This window comes from Bombina bombina, chromosome 3 (assembly GCF_027579735.1).
Source record: "Bombina bombina isolate aBomBom1 chromosome 3, aBomBom1.pri, whole genome shotgun sequence".
Taxonomy (NCBI): Eukaryota; Metazoa; Chordata; class Amphibia; order Anura; family Bombinatoridae; genus Bombina; species Bombina bombina.
This window is the reverse complement of record NC_069501.1, coordinates 1,159,295,416-1,159,315,977: the sequence shown is the minus strand read 5'-3', so window position 1 is coordinate 1,159,315,977 and position 20,562 is coordinate 1,159,295,416. Positions and strand designations below refer to the sequence as shown.

At 37.2% G+C, this 20,562-nt stretch overlaps 1 protein-coding gene across 2 annotated transcripts in view; it reads left to right on the top strand.

The window, feature by feature from the left end:
• GRIA4 (glutamate ionotropic receptor AMPA type subunit 4) overlaps positions 1-20,562 on the top strand; it is a 771,385-nt gene that overhangs the window by 634,041 nt on the left and 116,782 nt on the right. For both annotated transcript variants that reach the window (XM_053708572.1, XM_053708570.1), the window contains exons 11-12: positions 10,910-11,280; positions 14,192-14,390. In XM_053708572.1, coding sequence (XP_053564547.1) covers positions 10,910-11,280; positions 14,192-14,390 — 570 coding nt within the window. The remainder of the gene's footprint in view (positions 1-10,909; positions 11,281-14,191; positions 14,391-20,562) is intronic.

Sequence of the window (20,562 nt, the reverse complement as noted above, 5' to 3'; positions counted from 1 at the left end):
TCTCCGAGTATTCAGAGTCACTTTCACTCACCAGCTGCCATCTTACACCGGGAACCAACCCGTCCACTAGACGCGGAAAAGAGAATTGTCTCCGGCAGCCTGGGAGTCTCACACGTACGCTTTGCCGGGTCCCAGCCCGTCCACCATTTGCGGAGCGAACGCTGTCTGTGTTCCTGTCTTGGGCGTGTCTCACCGCTCCTCCCCGATTGGTCCTTGTGGGGAGTCGAGCCTCTGACGTAATAGTGCGGTAGGGTCGGAGAAACAGATTCCGCAATCCAATGTGGAAAATCCTGTCAATCTGTGGTAAAGTGTACCATGTATAGGGGAACTTGTATGTCCATATAACTGGATGCTATACCATTAACCAGCTTCTTTCTTTTTTCCTTTGTCTTTTTAAACTCTGATCCGCTCCTCCAGCCGGCAAAAGCAGCCAGGTGCCCGGTAGTGGCCAAAGGAAAATCCAAGCACAAAAAAGGAGAAATTTTACCAGGCACCTTGTGTAGTTAAAAGTGATAAACTTTATTCAGTCAAATTAAAACATATTGAGAGAGGGGATACACCATCCCTGAAATTGCATAGACTAACATGTTTCGGCACAAAACGCCGTAATCATAGTCCCTAAAAACTTTTAAAACAAACCGCCTTTTCTACCTAATACTTTCATTTCATTGGTTAATAGTTAATTGGAATTTAAAGGCATACAGGGAATGGAGCATTAACGATTAACTAACTAACAAAAGTTACATGAGTAAGCTGCATGTGCATAAATAAACATATTTAAAAATATATATAGCTATCGAGTTAAGCACATAATACACTCACCATGGTTATATATGCAGTTTAAACACTTAGTGGGTAATCAATGCATGTTTAAGTACATAGAAAAACACAGAATTTTCATAAGTCTGATTATATTACCTCTACATTGAAAGACAACTATTACAGAAATTGATGTGCATCCCCTGTAATTTGTAAAAGGGTATCTATAAATCTAGACAGCTAGGACCGTGTTGTGCACACCAAAATAAACCATTTGAAAAAAGTGGCATTCCGTTGTCATTTTTCATTTGGAAAAAGGTATACATATCTCCCAAATATAAATACAAATCATTCAACCTAAATGTTTAGAAAAAAGTACAGATATAGTGTATAATAAAATAGATTACAGTAGGATAAGGGGCACCTAATCAGGGGCTGTAGCTGATAACCACTAACCATATATATCAACAGGCCAAGCGTTAATTTGTAACCAATATGTATACTAAATACATATATATATATGATAGTGTGCAAAAAGAAGTGTGATGTTTATTTGTTTTATGTAACTCCCATTGCATAGTAGCTAAACATTACAATAGTTCGTCTGATTACTAGTGTGCTTAGATAGGAGTAAATTGACTTCCCTATCCTGACGTCCCTTGAATCCCTAAAGCTAGGTATGTAAGTATGGGAGTGTATATACAATATGCAATTATGAAAAATTATATATAGTATTCCAAAGACAGGTAAATAAAGAACACGAACAGTCTCCGAGTATTCAGAGTCACTTTCACTCACCAGCTGCCATCTTACACCGGGAACCAACCCGTCCACTAGACGCGGAAAAGAGAATTGTCTCCGGCAGCCTGGGAGTCTCACACGTACGCTTTGCCGGGTCCCAGCCCGTCCACCATTTGCGGAGCGAACGCTGTCTGTGTTCCTGTCTTGGGCGTGTCTCACCGCTCCTCCCCGATTGGTCCTTGTGGGGAGTCGAGCCTCTGACGTAATAGTGCGGTAGGGTCGGAGAAACAGATTCCGCAATCCAATGTGGAAAATCCTGTCAATCTGTGGTAAAGTGTACCGGGTATAGGGGAACTTGTATGTCCATATAACTGGATGCTATACCATTAACCAGCTTCTTTCTTTTTTCCTTTGTCTTTTTAAACTCTGATCCGCTCCTCCAGCCGGCAAAAGCAGCCAGGTGCCCGGTAGTGGCCAAAGGAAAATCCAAGCACAAAAAAGGAGAAATTTTACCAGGCACCTTGTGTAGTTAAAAGTGATAAACTTTATTCAGTCAAATTAAAACATATTGAGAGAGGGGATACACCATCCCTGAAATTGCATAGACTAACATGTTTCGGCACAAAACGCCGTAATCATAGTCCCTAAAAACTTTTAAAACAAACCGCCTTTTCTACCTAATACTTTCATTTCATTGGTTAATAGTTAATTGGAATTTAAAGGCATACAGGGAATGGAGCATTAACGATTAACTAACTAACAAAAGTTACATGAGTAAGCTGCATGTGCATAAATAAACATATTTAAAAATATATATACCTATCGAGTTAAGCACATAATACACTCACCATGGTGGGGGGAACCTGTTTAAAATCCTATCCAGACAGGAAATGTATTGGATCTTCCGATTACAAACCAAAAAACCTCTGGGACTCAATTCTGAATATGATTTTATTAATCATTGGAATTAGTTCATATCCATCTCTATTATTATTTATTAGTATGTAGTGTGTTTTTCATAATTGCATATTGTATATACACTCCCATACTTACATACCTAGCTTTAGGGATTCAAGGGACGTCAGGATAGGGAAGTCAATTTACTCCTATCTAAGCACACTAGTAATCAGACGAACTATTGTATTGTTTAGCTACTATGCAATGGGAGTTACATAAAACAAATAAACATCACACTTCTTTTTGCACACTATCATATATATATATGTATTTAGTATACATATTGGTTACAAATTAACGCTTGGCCTGTTGATATATATGGTTAGTGGTTATCAGCTACAGCCCCTGATTAGGTGCCCCTTATCCTACTGTAATCTATTTTATTATACACTATATCTGTACTTTTTTCTAAACATTTAGGTTGAATGATTTGTATTTATATTTGGGAGATATGTATACCTTTTTCCAAATGAAAAATGACAACGGAATGCCACTTTTTTCAAATGGTTTATTTTGGTGTGCACAACACGGTCCTAGCTGTCTAGATTTATAGATACCCTTTTACAAATTACAGGGGATGCACATCAATTTCTGTAATAGTTGTCTTTCAATGTAGAGGTAATATAATCAGACTTATGAAAATTCTGTGTTTTTCTATGTACTTAAACATGCATTGATTACCCACTAAGTGTTTAAACTGCATATATAACCATGGTGAGTGTATTATGTGCTTAACTCGATAGCTATATATATTTTTAAATATGTTTATTTATGCACATGCAGCTTACTCATGTAACTTTTGTTAGTTAGTTAATCGTTAATGCTCCATTCCCTGTATGCCTTTAAATTCCAATTAACTATTAACCAATGAAATGAAAGTATTAGGTAGAAAAGGCGGTTTGTTTTAAAAGTTTTTAGGGACTATGATTACGGCGTTTTGTGCCGAAACATGTTAGTCTATGCAATTTCAGGGATGGTGTATCCCCTCTCTCAATATGTTTTAATTTGACTGAATAAAGTTTATCACTTTTAACTACACAAGGTGCCTGGTAAAATTTCTCCTTTTTTGTGCTTGGACTGTCTATAATGTAGCCTGGCAGTGAGGTAACTATGGGTTGAAGGACTGAATCTAGCCAGGCCCCCAGTCTCTCACATAGGGACCCCATGCTAGCCACTATGGGTCTCCCTGGGGGTCTGGTCAGGGTCTTGTGTATCTTGGGCACGACCCTGAAGGTTGGAATCAGAGGGTGCTCTACGAATAGATATTCCATGGTTTCCTTGGTAATGAAACCATTCTCTAGGGCCGTATCCAGGAACGAAAGCAGTTCTAGGCTGAACCTAGAGGTGGGGTCATAGCCTAAACGTGTGTAGGTGGAAGTGTCCCCAAGGTGCACATCAATTTCTTCCATATAATCAGTAGTGTTGAGGATCACTACAGCCCCACCCTTGTCGGCCTGTGTGATTACTATGTCAGGGTTAATCTCTAGTTCTGCCAGTGCATTTTTTTCCTCATGGGTAATATTGTGTTTTACTGTTGTGTGAGTGTCTTTTGTGGTCTCGTGGAGTGATATGATGTCTCTCAATACAGTATCTTGATATAATTCGATATTGGGGCTTCTGGCCTGAACAGGGTAAAAGAATGAACGGTCTTTGTGTGGGAAATTATGTGTGGATAGTGAGGGACTGGAGGTGTTGCTTTGTAATGATAACAGTGTGTTAAAATCGCATTGGTCTCTAAATAGCAGGCCTGAGTGAATGTTGGCTGAAAGTGTTGGGGGAGGCTCTGGAGGAGAATTCTCCATGTCTATCTCAGAAAAGTGTTTCCTTAGTGTAAGTTTGCGCACTAATCTATTGATGTCTATAACAGTAGAAAAGACATCGAAATTCGTGCTGGGTGCAAAAGTGAGTCCTTTATTAAGTATAGAAATCTGTGCAGGTGTGAGTTCAATTTTTGATAGATTAATTACATTCGTTATTTCTTTTTGTTTTTTGAGGCTGCCCTGCTGGGGTAACGATGTGCCTGACTAGATGCTTTGGGGGTGCTGGTTTGGCTGGGTGATTTGACAAGGGTGGCCAGAGTCGTTCTAGTGGGGACACTAGTGTCTATGTTAGCAGAGGTGGAGGGTTCACTAGGCTCAGCTGTAGGAGTGCTGGGGGATTGTGGGAGAGATGTTTCTGAGTCAGTGGCTTCTATACTAGAAAAAGTGACTCTCTTCCCATTTGTGTTGCCCCTGCGTTTTTTATTGCTATTCTTAGGGGTGTTGGGATTCCCCCTCCCCCTGGTGGGCCTGAGTTGTTGCCATGAGTAAACTATGTTTAGGTCATAGTCCTTAGTGTCACGATTATATTTAGACACTTTTCTGCTAGATAAGTCCATATCTAATTTATTGATGGTTTCCTCAAGTTGGACTGTGTAATCTTTATATTGGGTAGTGGCCTCAAAAGGTTGAATGAGAGTCTCTGTGGCTTTGATTTCAGTCAGGATTAGATCTCTTTCCTGTCTTTTATGTCTCAGTAGTTGGTTCATAAGGGTCATGGAACATCTGGTTAGAGTGTGGTTCCACTCCTCCATGAACTCTGGTAGTTGTTGGGCGAAGGAGGGGAATTTTTTCATCCTTAGCCCACGTGGGACCTTCCCCTCCTTAATATACAAGTCCAAGAATTCTATGTCCCACCAAAGATTGGTCTCCTTAAATCGGAGTTTCTCCAGGCCTGAAAATAATGAGGGCAAATTTTCTTCCCTAGGTACTGTCGGTAAAGCATTAGCCCCTTGAAGTGCTGTGGCCAAAATAGGCCTACGTTTATCATCAGAGGATTCCCCTGTGGGGTGTGTAGTTACAGTTTCTGGCAATTCGGCCATTGTATATCAATGAAAAATATGTAACTAAAGAGAGAACAGAATAATGAGCAAAACCAGTTTAAGAAACAAAGATGATGCTGTCTCTCTTATCGGTTGTTAAAGTTCAGTCCTGTATAGGTGAAATGACCAATACTATTAGTATCACAACAGGTGTCTATTAGATGCAGTGTCGTTATGGTCAGCGTGAGTGTGTCGGTCAGTGGAAACTGAGCTGACCGTGTTTGCGGTGGCACAAGATACAAGAGCTGGTGTTTTAAGACAAAACAGGCGAACAGATAAATGAACAACAATCCAGAGCATATAGCTACCTGTTTGGTGATATCAGGCCAGGTCCCTCTGTGGGGTTGTGTCTGCTGGAAAGTTGTGATTACAGAAAGTGATGCGTGAGTGATGCTGTAATTTCCTGCTGGCTCACGTAAGTAGTCACTTTGTCTCTGCTCCTCTGTAGGCCCGCTAAAATAGACACCTGTGTTGCAAAGTTCCTGCTGCTGTGGGGAAGGAACCCGTCTTCGGCGTGGTATGATGCAGTCTATCCTCCGCGTTGTCACCGATGATGACGTCTTACGTGTCTGTGCGCCCAGTCGTGCTGCGCGCCTGCCGCTGTGTCGCCTAGTATGACGTGTCTGGGGCGACCGGCAGTGAGATGGGCCTGCTCCAGAGTTGTCGTTATTTGGATCCACCAGGGGACCACAGGAGGCTCAGTGCTGTAACGGAGCTGCGGGTAGTCGGAGCACACAGCGTGCTAGGTCGATGGCACGTCGATGACCAGGTACCAATCACTGGCGTACCTGAACTGCTTTTTCCTCAGTCAGAGTCCACCAGGGGACAAAAGGCAGGGTGCTGTGCAGAAGTACGCCAGGTAAACAGGACTGAAATAGTGGATGTTGGTTCCGGTCCTCAGGGCTAGCTCAGCCGAATACAGGATACAAGAAGAAAAGCGAGGACTCAGGAACTTGAAGCCAGGTGACTTTTATTTGGTATACAAAGGTGGTTAGCACAAACACAGGTGTGCAAGGGGTGCTAGATCTGACGCGTTTCGCGCATGCTCACATGCGCTTCATCAGAGATCTAGTAGTGTTACCTGTGAAGGATTTTTATAGGGGGTGTCGGCCAATGGAACAAAAATCACTGAAGTGGGCAGTGCTAGTCTAGTACTGGTCCCTGTAATAATATACCAGGTGTGAGCATGTCTTCTCTCAAGTGAATGCTATGAGTGAATAAATCAGTGAATAATAACTTTCTATGTTCTATTGGGTGGATCAAAAGGAAAATGTTTAAGTGCAAAATGAAAAAGAGAAAACATGAAAAAGTTTAAAAAGTGGTACTAAAATCAAGTGATGGTGGTTTAGTTAAGATGGACCATTGGCACAACATTTACTACATTCAGGCTAAAAAACTAAGGGCCGAGGGCGGGGAGGGTCCTAAAAAAAGGATAATCTCCACACCAAGGCCCAATGATTGTGTTAAAAACACACATCCTAAGTGTGCAGTGTGATTACTATTACTACTTTTTTTGTATTTATTTGTTTTTTTATTTTGTTATTTATTCATTTTTCTGTATTGGTGTCATGTGTTGGTGTAAGTTATTATTTGTTGTATTTATTTTGGATTTTTTTAAATGTAGCTTAGCGTTGATATAAAAAGGCTTTTATTCTTTATGAATATGGGGCAATAAACATATGTGTGTATATATATATATATATATATATATATATATATATATATATATATATACGTGCTATATTTTTGAAAATTAGATCTTTGACAAAATGCTAAATATTTTTTTATTTTTTTTTTGTCACAGTATTATAAATAATATACACATAAATAATAAATAATAATGCATACAAAATAAAATTTCAAAATAATCAATCATCTTAAATTTTCAACATGTTGGTAAGAGTGAGAAAAACAACAAATAAAAAAATGAAGAGGGACGAGAGAAAAGAAGGAGGAAGGGAGAGAGAAGGAATAAAATTATCTAAAATTTTACTCAGCAGAAAAACTCAAGAAGGAGGAAGGGAGAGAGAAGGAATAAAATTATCTAAAATTTTACTCAGCAGAAAAACTCAATGCAATATAAGTTACATTTTTTAAAAGTACAGTAAATTAATACTATCGTTTTAAATATCTGCCAATACCCTGATTACAATAGAGTTTACACAGATTCCGGTACCAAGATCAGTGGCATTCGGAGTTCTCTTGGCCGTAGAGCTGGTATGATTGTGAACTGGTCCTTATTAGCCCTTGGTAACAGTCCATATGTGTTGTAATTTTATAGGTTTAAAAAAATGAATTGCAATTATCTGCTTGCTTTGTCCCTACCTTGGTGGAGTGGGAGGCAGTAATGCCTATATTTCTGAGAGCTCAGTTATAGCTCTGTACTTCAACTTCATGAGTAAGGCTCTTATGTAACATTTGTTTCTACTGATAGAGAACTTCACAGTATTGTTTATTCTCTTTTTTGAGGTCATCTTTAGTTATGCCTTGAAGGAAGCAGCACTTTAATGGAAAATTAAGGACTCTATTTTTTAAAAAAAACTGGATAAAGCATATTTTTTAGAAAAAAAAATAAAAAAAAATGTTAGGTACATAGAAGTTATGCTACGTTTGCATTTATTTAATCACCCAGTGTCTCTTGAGTTTCCATCTAATTTACAAGACAAATCTAGGGCATTTAATCAATATTTGTGTTTTTTAACAAAACAAGATGTTTACTTTATATACTGTTGGATGAACTGCAAAAATGGTTTGGATGTTTATCCATTTACCATATATATGAAGTATACCATAGTATAGCTGTACAGTTCATCTACTTGCATAGGATTTGGATAGGTGAGTAGCCTACAGCACAACTTTGATTAAACATAAGGTTAGCAGGCATCAGTGCATCATGTATAATTGAGTTTTTTGCTTTGGGGAAATAAAAGATATATTTTAAAAAAATACAGTGAAAGGGTTATTTTATAATAATAAATGCTTATATAATATTTATGTGTGTGTAGATATAGGTATTTACATCTTTTAAAAATGTGTGCTGACAGTTTGATTCCAATGTTTTAACAAAATTATGCTGTGAGAGCAATGTATCAGTTTCGAGAACTGATTTCCATTATTAACATTTGCATTTCTGAAATTACAAAATCATTAGTAGCACAGAAGCCATAGGTAGATAGTAAGATATGCTTGGAAGACACTGACTTAATTCATTTGCAGCATTTGAAAAGATTTGTAGAAGACCTAGAAGCCATTTTATTGCTATTTAAGAATGAATACTAAAGAATCAGTTAAACATTTAGCTTTGCCTTAATCTTATAGGGGTTGAACTATGAAGCAGCGGATGCTGCTTCCGACCCACTCCGCGTCAGGTCTGCCTGAAGCGGAAGTTAAGAAGCAGCGGTCATAAGACCGCTGCACCTTAACTCGTCCGCCACCTCTGAGGTGGCGAACAGCAATTGGCACGATTGGGCCCCAAGGCAGAACATACAGTGATGTGAGATGTAATCGCAGAAAATGCAGCATGTCTGCAGAAAGAATGGGACACATGCAGGAACTGTTAGCGCTTTAACTTTGTAGTGCTGCTCCACATTAGACAGTTCTCTTCAAACAGAGCTGTGCTCTGGCTGCACTGTGTCAATTTTCCTTAACACAGTGCATCCAGGGCAAAGTACTGTTTGAAGTGAGCAGTCAAATCTGCAGGAGCGCTGCAAAGCAGCAGCGCATTGCTCGTTGATTGGCTCTCAGATATTTCCCAGTCTGTTTATTCTAAATGAAAGAGCACTGCATCTTTTTATTACTACATTTCTATGTTAGACCAAGAGAAAAGGAAACAGAATTATTAAAGAGACATTTAAAAAAAAAAAAAAAAATTCTATGCAGCTAATTTGCAATGCAATTTTTAACTACTGCAATATATATATATATATATATATATATATATATATATATATATATATATATAATCATTCAAAATTGCTTTATTCTTCAGTTAACCAACACATTGAAATTGAACTGGTGCCTTAGTGTATCTGTATAATTTAAAATTGAATTTTATTTAAAAATGACCTGCAGAAAAATTTTCAATAAAAAAATCTCATCGCAGAAAGTAAAGAAAAGTTCTGCCTCTGGGCGATTGGGTTAATTGACACCCCCTGCTGTCTGCATTTATCGATGTGTGGCGGACATGATAAGATACAGCGTATCATGTCCGTCCGCACCTTAATAAATTTACCCCATAGACTGGAGAAGTATTCGAATTGTACACTTGATTCTCTCACTTTATGACTATACAATTAATCTAGCTGTATTCCTGTAAAATAAATCTTTACTTTGTACACTATTTTCCTAATTTGTTAACACCAATACTGTGGTCATAGTTCTATTTTAATAGATTCTTGAAATCTAAGGGTCCACTAATCAATAATTCATAGGAAGAAATCACGTAAAATCTTTGGGTTTCTGTTTTTTTGAGCATTATATTGTTGTAATGTATGTGTATTCCCTTCACAAAAAGAAACCCTGCATAGCGAGATAAACAGCATTCATGCTAAAGGTTTCCATTCTAAAATTCTTTGAGTTACCTTGCAGTACTGATGAAACAGACCAAATACTTTGGACCTGATTCTAAAAACTTCACCGGTCTAGATGGGGTTTTCCACACCAACACTCGCAGGGGAAGCTCTCATGGAATTCTATAAAAAAGGGCCTGTTCCTGCAAGTGGCGAGATGTCTCCCATAGAAATAATAAGAGCTCTCTGTTATGAAAAAGTTTACAATGGAGAACGAAGGGAGGACTCTGCCTATTTTGAAACTTTTTTATTACAAATCAACTTTTATAATACAAATCAGATTGCTGTTTTTTTTTAAATGCATTGGTTTTCCTTTCAGAGTAATTAATGTCTTGAGTATTTTGATAAAAACTCATCACCTTTTAAGTTGCAAGACAAAAACAATGAGATCTATAGGGCAGAAATGTTTTGAGAATTACACAAGGTGAGCATTCTTAGATCATCTCACTAGCCCAGTGGTCTTTAGAGACTCGGGCCTGTTTAGAGAATTGAGTCCTAGGAGAATCGAGTTTCCTATCCAAAGTCCGGTTTTCCTTTCAGAGTAATTAATGTCTTGAGTATTTTGATAAAAGCTCATCACCTTTTAAGTTGCGAGACAAAAACAATGAGATCTATAGGACAGAAATGTTTTGAGAATTACACAAGGTGAGAATTGTTAGATCATCTCACCAGCCCAGTGGTCTTTAGAGACACGGGCCTGTTTAGAGAATCAAGTCCTACCGGAAAACCTTTTGCATTATCTGTTTGCTGTGCGTACCATAGGTGTCTCTGCAGATTTGTAGTTTTCTAAACTTTAAAACAAAAATGTTTCTTATGTAAAAATAAATGATAGAAAACAATCAAACTTCTGCATCTTTTACGTCACTTTTCTACCTTAAATTTATTGAATGTGTACAAAGATATTTTAACATAGCATTGCTTAAGTTTTTATGTGTACATTAAATAAATTTATATTTTTTTTATAAAAAATTAGGTTTAGCATGTCAGTAACTAATTTGCTTTAATTTTTTGTTTTTTTCTACAGAAAGCAGAAATTGCTGTTGCACCTTTAACTATTACCTTGGTACGGGAAGAGGTCATTGATTTTTCAAAGCCTTTTATGAGTTTAGGGATATCTATAATGATTAAGAAGCCCCAGAAGTCTAAACCAGGAGTTTTCTCATTTTTGGACCCTTTGGCATATGAGATTTGGATGTGCATTGTTTTTGCCTATATTGGTGTCAGTGTGGTGCTTTTCCTGGTAAGCAGATTTAGCCCTTATGAGTGGCATACAGAAGAACCAGAAGATGGTAAAGAAGGACCCAGCGATCAGCCTCCCAATGAATTTGGTATATTTAATAGCCTCTGGTTCTCTCTTGGGGCCTTCATGCAACAAGGATGTGATATATCACCAAGGTTGGTACTTCATTGATCCTGTTTAAGAATCACTAGACAATTTCTGTAATCATAACCTTAAAGAAATACTAATTATCATTTTATTTCTTGAAAATAAAACTTGTGGTGCATACTGACAAAACATGTTTAATATCATAAATATTACAATTAAATGAAAATACATCCCAAGTATAGAAAACACTGATTTAAAAAATAATAATATTAAATAATATTTATACACACAATATTAAATTGTGACGTTTCGGGACCACAAATGTCCCTTCCTCTGACGTCAGAGGAAGGGACGTTTGTGGTCCCGAAACGTCACAATAAACAAATGTTTTATCACTGATGTGCAAAGTCCAGCGAGTGCTTTTTCATTAATTCTTTATATACCTGGCTATAGCACCCTGGCAAGCTGAAGTTGGCTGATGAGAGTGCACACACTATACAACTTGGATATATATATATATATATATATATATATATATATACATACACACACACGCTCTATTTATTTTTACTTTGTTACATTTTTATGTTGCACATATTTTGTAGATTTGATTTCTTGTGTGCAAAAAAATATTAAACTTTCAATATAAGATTAAAAACTATATAAGGAAACAATATCAGAAGTGAAATAACTAACAAAATATATTTTCAGTATTCCTTTCTACTTTGAAAGAAAATATGCATACTTAAAACAGACATTTATGGGTCACTCTCCATTTAGATAGAAAAACTTAGTAGGTTCTATCGGTGATTTATTTCAACCTTCTGATGACAGTCTTATTTTCCTTTTAAGATTAAAGGGAACCTAAACACCATCTTTTTTTCTGTGATTAACTTTTTTTTTAAACGTTTTTGTATGGTTTTAAACGTTGTTGCTTACTTTGTTTATTTACCTAGCCTCTGCTCAATTATTTTTCAGTCTCAATATTACCCCTAAACCACTGCCTACTGAATGCGGTGCTAGCCGCCATGTTGTAACGTGCGTTGTCTATATAGACTGGATGCGCACTCCCTTGCAAATCCAAACCGGAAGCCTGCTTAGTGCTGTGAGCGTGCACACATATAGACATTGCGCTCACAGCATAACTAAAAAACTACTGCTGCTATAAAGTTTGCAGCTATTACCTGCTTCACTGCTAAAGCATATCTTTTGAACCGGTGTTGTGCCGTGAATGGATTCCTCATCGACAATGGTTTCCCCGGCACTCGGCAATCTATGGCGCTCCGCCCCCGCTACATCTACTCCTACTATCCTTGCCCCACTCATTACAATACTATTTTCTAACGCCTCCACATTCTTTGCGCTCCGCCCCGCTGCATCTGATCCCTGCCCTTGCCCTATTCATTCATTGTATATTTTTCATTATACCGTGCGCGTGCACGCACCATGTTTCCCCTATCAACAAATATAAACATTAAAATAATGTTCCTGAAAAAGCTATCAGCAGCATAAATTAGAATATAATCATACTTTATATATATATAAAGTATGATTATATTCTAATTTATGCTGCTGATAGCTTTTTCAGGAACATTATTTTAATGTTTATATTATATTTGTTGATAGGGGAAACATGGTGCGTGCACGCGCACGGTATAATGAAAAATATACAATGAATGAATAGGGCAAGGGCAGGGATCAGATGCAGCGGGGCGGAGCGCAAAGAATGTGGAGGCGTTAGAAAATAGTATTGTAATGAGTGGGGCAAGGATAGTAGGAGTAGATGTAGCGGGGGCGGAGCGCCATAGATTGCCGAGTGCCGGGGAAACCATTGTCGATGAGGAATCCATTCACGGCACAACACCGGTTCAAAAGATATGCTTTAGCAGTGAAGCAGGTAATAGCTGCAAACTTTATAGCAGCAGTAGTTTTTTAGTTATGCTGTGAGCGCATTGTCTATATGTGTGCACGCTCACAGCACTAAGCAGGCTTCCGGTTTTGGCAACATCACTTTCACCCATATCTGCAGAGAGCGGTCAGAAAGTCACATAAATGTAAAAAAAAAACTAAAAAAAATAGAACACCTATAATAAAAAAAAAGGGATTTGCATTTTAAAAACTGAAAAAAACATTATGAATAAAAAAACACAAAACCCTAATGACAAGTGTTTAAGGTCCCTTTAAATCAGACAAATGTAAAGTCAATTCAATTCTTAATTAAGTTAGGCTGTTCCTTAAATAAAACTAAATCTTAAAGGGATACTGAACCCAAATTTTTTTCTTTTGTGATTCATATAGAGCATGCAATTTTAAGCAACTTTCTAATTTACTCCTATTATCAATTTTTCTTTATTCTCTTGCTATCTTTATTTGAAAAAGTAGGCATCTAAGCTAAGGAGCCAGACAGGATTTTTGGTTCAGCACAACGGACAGCACTTATTTATTGGTGCTGTCCAATTAGCAAGGACATCCCAGGTTGTTCACCAAAAATGGGCCAGCATCTCAACTTACATTCTTGCTTTTCAAATAAAGATACTAAGAGAATGAAGAAAATTTGATTAAAGGAGTAAATTAGAAAGTTGCTTAAAATTGCATGCTCTATCTGAATCACGAAAGAAAAAAATTGGGTTCAGTGTCCCTTTAAGTATCTTTTTACTGATCTTTGATAATGAAAATTATCATGAGGCTTACTTACTCTTTTTTGGACAAAAAGTGGTATTTTAATAAGTAAAATATTTAGTATGTATGAGTAATATTAATAATATGTAATAATTATACATCAAAGGTGTCTAAAAAAAACAACAAACAACAACATTCCATTATATAAAATGGAAAGATTGTAGTTAGATTTTATTGAACAACACAAATCATTGATGTATAGACATGATGTATTGCTAAGAAATTCACATAGTTGAATGGTTTAGTTTTAGGCTTTCTCAACAAGTATTTAAAGATATGCATTAACATGTTCATATTTAGATCTCTCTCAGGTCGCATTGTTGGAGGTGTGTGGTGGTTCTTTACTCTGATTATAATATCATCTTATACTGCAAACCTGGCTGCTTTCCTGACTGTTGAGAGGATGGTATCACCAATAGAGAGTGCAGAAGACCTTGCCAAACAAACAGAAATAGCATATGGAACACTTGATGCAGGGTCAACAAAAGAGTTCTTCAAAGTAAGTTGTATTTTATTGATATTTAATTTGCATAAAATGTACATATGAAATAAGAAAATATATATTAGGCTAAGCATGATATACACTGTAGAATGAATAACCACTGTTTACAAGACTTATGAATCTCTATCATGTTTTTGGTAATGAAGTCTATTGACTTGACACCACTTGACACCAAGGTCAAAATGTAATAGGTTAAAGGTAAAATGTGGAACTATAGGTAAATAGGACGTAAATAGGGAGCAACAGAATGAACATTTTGAAGATAATGTTTCACAGAGGCTGTTTACACTTGAGTGAATACACTGATGAGTACATATAATAAATGGCATAATAGGAGATACATTCTGTATGAATTTTGGATAATTGTCAATTAATTAAATAAACCTTGGTATGAGATCAGTACCGAGATAAAAGCATGTAAATTAAAAAAAAGGTATACTGAACCCAAATGTATTCTTTCATGATTCAGATAGAGCATGCAATTTTAAGCCGCTTTCTTATTTACTCCTATTATCAATTTTTCTTCATTCTCTTGCTATCTTTATTTGAAAAAGCAGGAATGTAAGCCCTCTTTTTTTCAGCACCCTGGATAGCGCTTGCTGATTGGTAGGTACATTTAGCCACCAATCAGCAAGCTGAACCCAGGTGCTGAACCAAAGATGGGCCAGCTAGTAAGCTTAGATTCCTGCTTTTTCAAATAAAGATACCAAGAGAACGAAGAAAAATTTATAACAGGAATAAAATAGAAAGTTGCTTAAAATTGCATGCTGTATCCGAATCATGAGAGAAAAAAAAATGGGTTCAGAATCCCTTTAACTAAGTACCTATAAAATTCACAACTTAAAAAAGCACCAAACTAGATAGACAAACTGGCCTTTTAATATTATTATTATTATTATTATTATTATTATTTAATGTGTACATGTATTTTTATTTTTCACACACATATTAATAATGATTCACTGTACATCAATTTAGTGTATAAACATAGTGGATCTGGTATCCTTTTCTTCTTGGTACTAGGATTATTCCTTTGTTATCTTTGCAGATGGTCCTATTCTGAAAGAAACTTCTAATTGAGCTTAAAGGAATATTAAACCCAATATTTTTCTTTCATGATTCAGATAGAGAATACAATTTTAAACAACATTCCAATGTACTTCTATTATCTAATTTGCTTTATTCTTTAGATATCCATTGTTGAAGAAATAGCAATGCACATGGGTGAGCCAATCACGCAAGGCATCTATGTGCAGCCACCAATCAGCAGCTACTGAGCCTATCTAGATATGCTTTTCAGCAAAGGATTTCAAGAGAATGAAGCAAATTAGATAATAGAAGTAAATTAGAAAGTTGTTTAAAACTGAATTCTATTTCTAAATCATAAAAGGAAAAAAAATGGTATTCATATCTCTTTAAAGGACCATTATATATAGTAGAATTGCCTAATCAACCAAAGCTTTATAAAAATACACTGAAAGAACACTTACTTTGAATTTCAAATGAGCTGTAGTTTGTTTATTTGGAAAATGTCAGTTTTCTTTAATTCCCCTGTCCCCAGGCATCAGCATCATGTGACAGCCAACAGCCAATCACAGACTTATATACATATACACTATACACAATAAGAGCTTGTGCCTCAGCACGTTTAAACATAAAAATATATGACAATTTGATTATTGAAGTAAATTGGCTAGTTTTTTTTTAAATGTTTATGTTAAATCTTAATGTGTTATTCCTAATAGTTAATGCTTTAGAATTGGCATAATTTATACTAAGAATTTGATTGCAATTAAATCATGTTTTATATACTTTTTGTAGTACCCAATGGCAAACACAAATGCACTAAATGCAAGCTGTAGCACATTGCACTTTCATTTGGGACACCTATTCTATTATTAATTGAACAATGTATATAAATCTTATTTGTACATAAATGTATAATTTCCATTGCTTTATCCAAATTGAACAGTCCTGTTTATACCTAAATATATTCTGTGTTTTCACCGGTCGTTTTTTAACCCCTTAACGACCAGCGTCATATCCTGTTTTTGCAAGCCTGCAGGAGGGATTAAATAACAAGACAATCCCTTAACGACCAGCGACGTGCAGGGTACATTGTGTTTGTTAAGGGGTTAAAGTAGTATTTTGAAGAAAATGATGAGGTCAGGAGCAATAAAAAATGTAATGACTATTTTACATTTATTAATGGTTATTAATGGTTTACACATAGTTGTCAAGTCATAAGTTTGTACATGAACCCTTTATAATTCTGTATGCAATACAGTTCTGGTGATTCTTTTATCCAAATTTAAGGGTCAATCACAATCCTTTAGAAAAGTTTATCTAATCATTTTTTTCTTCAAAATTCACCATTAAAGTATATGGGGATTTTTGTAAATAAATACACCTAGATTACGAGTTTTGCATTAGAGGCTATGCGGGGCTAGTGAGCGTTGAGCAAAATTTTTCTCATTACCGCACTCCAATACCAGCGCTGCTTAAGTCCGAGGTGAGCTGGTGTAACGTGCTCGTGCACGATTTCCCCATAGGAATCAATGGGGAGAGCCGGCTGAAAAAAAGTCTAACACCTGCAAAAAAGCAGCGTAAAACTCACTAACACAGCCCCATTGATTCCTATGGGGAAATAAGTTATGTTTACACCTAACAACCCCGAGTCTAAACACCCCTAATCTTACACTTATTAACCCATAATCTGCTGCCCCCGACATCGCCGACACCTATATTATACTTATTAACCCCTAATCTGCCGCTCCGGACACCGCCCCCGCCTACATTATACTTATGAACCCCTAATCTGCTGCCCCTAACATCGCTACCACCTACATTATATTTATTAACCCCTATTCAGCCACCCCCAATGTCGCTGCCATCTACCTACACTTATTAACCCCTAATTTGCCGCCCCCAATGTCGCTGCCACTATAATAAACATATTAACCCCTAAACCGCCACACTCCCGCCTCGCAAACATTAGTTAAATATTATTAACCCCGAATCTGCTGTCCATAACATCGCCGCCACCTACCTACATTATTAACTCCTAATTTGCCGCCACCAACGTCGCCGCCACTATATTAAAGTTATTAACCCCTAAACCTAAGTCTAACCCTAAACCTAACACCCACTAACTTAAATATCATTTAAATAAATCTAAATAAATAATCCTATCATTAACTAAATTATTCCTATTTAAAACTAAATACTTACCTATAAAATAAACCTTAAGCTAGCTACAATATAACTAATAGTTACATTGTAGCTATCTTAGGGTTTATTTTTATTTTACAGGCAAGTTTGTATTTATTTTAACTAGGTAGAATAGTTACTAAATAGTTATTAACTATTTAATAACTACCTAGCTAAAATAAATACAAATTTACCTGTAAAATAAAACCTAACCTAAGTTACATTAACACCTAACACTACACTGCAATTAAATAAATTAACTAAATTAAATACAATTACCTAAATTAAATTAAATTAGCTAAAGTACAAACAAACACACTAAATTACAGAAATTTAAACTAATTACACCTAATCTAATAGCCCTATTAAAATAAAAAAGCCTCCAAAAAAATACCCCCCCTAGCCTAAACTAAACTACCAATAGCCCTTAAAAGGGCCTTTTGTGGGGCATTGCCCCAAAGTAATCAGCTCTTTTACCTGTAAAAAAAAAATAGAAACAACCCCCCCCCCAACAGTAAAACCCACCACCCACACAACCAACCCCCCAAATAAAATACTATCTAAAAAAACCTAAGCTCCCCATTGCCCTGAAAAGGGCATTTGCATGGGCATTGCCCTTAAAAGGGCAGTTAGCTCTTTTGCCGCCCAAACCCTAATCTAAAAAATAAAACCCACCCAATACACCCTTAAAAAAATCCGAACACTAACCCCCTGAAGATCGTCTTACCGGGAGACGCCTTCATCCAAGCTGGGCGAAGTGGTCCTCCAGACGGGCAGAAGTCTTCATCCAGACGGCATCTTCTATCTTCATCCATCCTGCGCGGAGCGGGTCCGTCTTCAAGACATCCGACGCGGAGCATCCTCTTCTGGCGACGACTAAAACAGAATGAAGCTACCTTTAAGTGACGTCATCCAAGATGGCGTCCCTTAGATTCCAATTGGCTGATGCTATCAGCCAATCGGAATTAAGGTAGAAAAAATCCTATTGGCTGATGCAATCAGACAATAGGATTGAAGTTCAATCCTATTGGCTGATCCAATCAGCCAATAGGATCAAGCTGGCATTCTATTGGCTGTTCCAATCAGCCAATAGAATGTGAGCTCAATCGGCCAATAGGATTTTTTCTACCTTAATTCCGATTGGCTGATAGAATCCTATCAGTCAATCAGAATCTAAGGGATGCCATCTTGGATGACATCACTTAAAGATACTTTCATTCTGTTTTAGTCATAGCCAGAAGAGGATGATCCACGTCGAATGTCTTGAAGATGGACCCGATCCGCGCCGGATGGATGAAGATAGAAGATGCCGTCTGGATGAAGACTCCTGCCCGTCTGGTGGACCACTTCTGCCCAGCTTGGATGAAGACTTCTGCCCGTCTGGAGGACCACTTCACCTGGCTTGGATGAAGACGTCTCCCGGTAAGTCGATCTTCAGGGGGTTAGTGTTAGGTTTGTTAAGGGTGTATTGGGTGGGTTTTATTTTTTAGATTAGGGTTTGGGCGGCAAAAGAGCTAACTGCCCTTTTAAGGGCAATGCCCATCCAAATGCCCTTTTCAGGGCAATGGTGAGCTTAGGTTTTTTTAGATAGTATTTTATTTGGGGGGTTGGTTGTGTGGGTGGTGAGTTTTACTGTTGGGGGGGGGGTTGTTTGTATTTTCTTTTACAGGTAAAAGAGCTGATTACTTTGGGGCAATGCCCCGCAAAAGGCCCTTTTAAGGGCTATTGGTAGTTTAGTTTAGGCTAGGGTTTTTTTTTTTATTTTGAGGGGGCTTTTTTATTTTAATAGGGCTATTAGATTAGGTGTAATTAGTTTAAATTTCTGTAATTTGTTTATTATTTTCAGTAATTTAGTGTTTTGTAGGTGTCCAGAGCGGCAGATTAGGGGTTAAAATTTTTATTTTAGTATTTGCAATGGGAGGGCATTGGTTTAGGGGTTAATATGTAGTTTATGGATGTTAGTGTACTTTTTAGCACTTTAGTTATGAGTTTTATGCTACGGCGTTGTAGTGTAAAACTCATAACTACTGACTTTTAAATGCGTTAGGGATCTTGACAGGGTAGACTGCACCGCTCACTTTTTGGCCTCCCAGGACAGACTCGTAATATCAGCGCTATGGAAGTCCCATAGAAAAAAGACTTTATGAAGTTTACGCAAGTCGTTTTGCGGTGAGGCCAAAGAAGTGTGCGGTCACCCTAAACCTGCAAGACTCGTAATTCCAGCGGGCGTAAAAAAGCAGCGTTAGGACCTCTTAACGCTGCTTTTTTACCCAAGCGCACAACTCGTAATCTAGCCGATAATTTGATACATTTTTCTATTTTTCTTTTGTGTGATTCACCCATTAGTTTTAAGACTATGAGTATGAGATATTTAAGATCGCAATTGCATAATCTGCTTTAGCTTTGGGAAGTGAAAAAAAAACACCTCAAGTGTTACCCTCCAGAACTCTGAAACTAATATTTATAAAGTGCCAGCATATTTCACAGCACTTATACATTAAATTATACAGTTGTGGAGCACAATACTCAAGACGTAAATTATAAATGGTAAAGGGACTATTCTGTGAGCCATTGTAAGCCGTAAATCCCCTTTACATAGAATAAACCACAAGACAGATGGATTTGTGACCTTACATTCTAAAGGAAGTATGTGGGGAAGTTCAGGGAGAGAGAACGGAAGCAGGATGGTAGCAGGAGGTGGGCAGAAGGGAAGGTAGCAGCTGTGAGGGATTGTGGTTAAGGGTAGGTAGTAAAATGGGAAGATGAAAGAAGAGCAGAAAGCCATCCTAAGTAACTGGGGTGAAAATGTTGGATTTTTCAGTATGCTGAGCTTGTTTTTTTTGTGGTGATTTGTGAGGTATAGACATTGTTGTTATGGGAGGTTATTTCATGTCTGATGGAGTAAATTTTTTTTTTTTTTAAATGTAGTTAGAGAAGCGGTAACAGGGGGTAGGGTTGA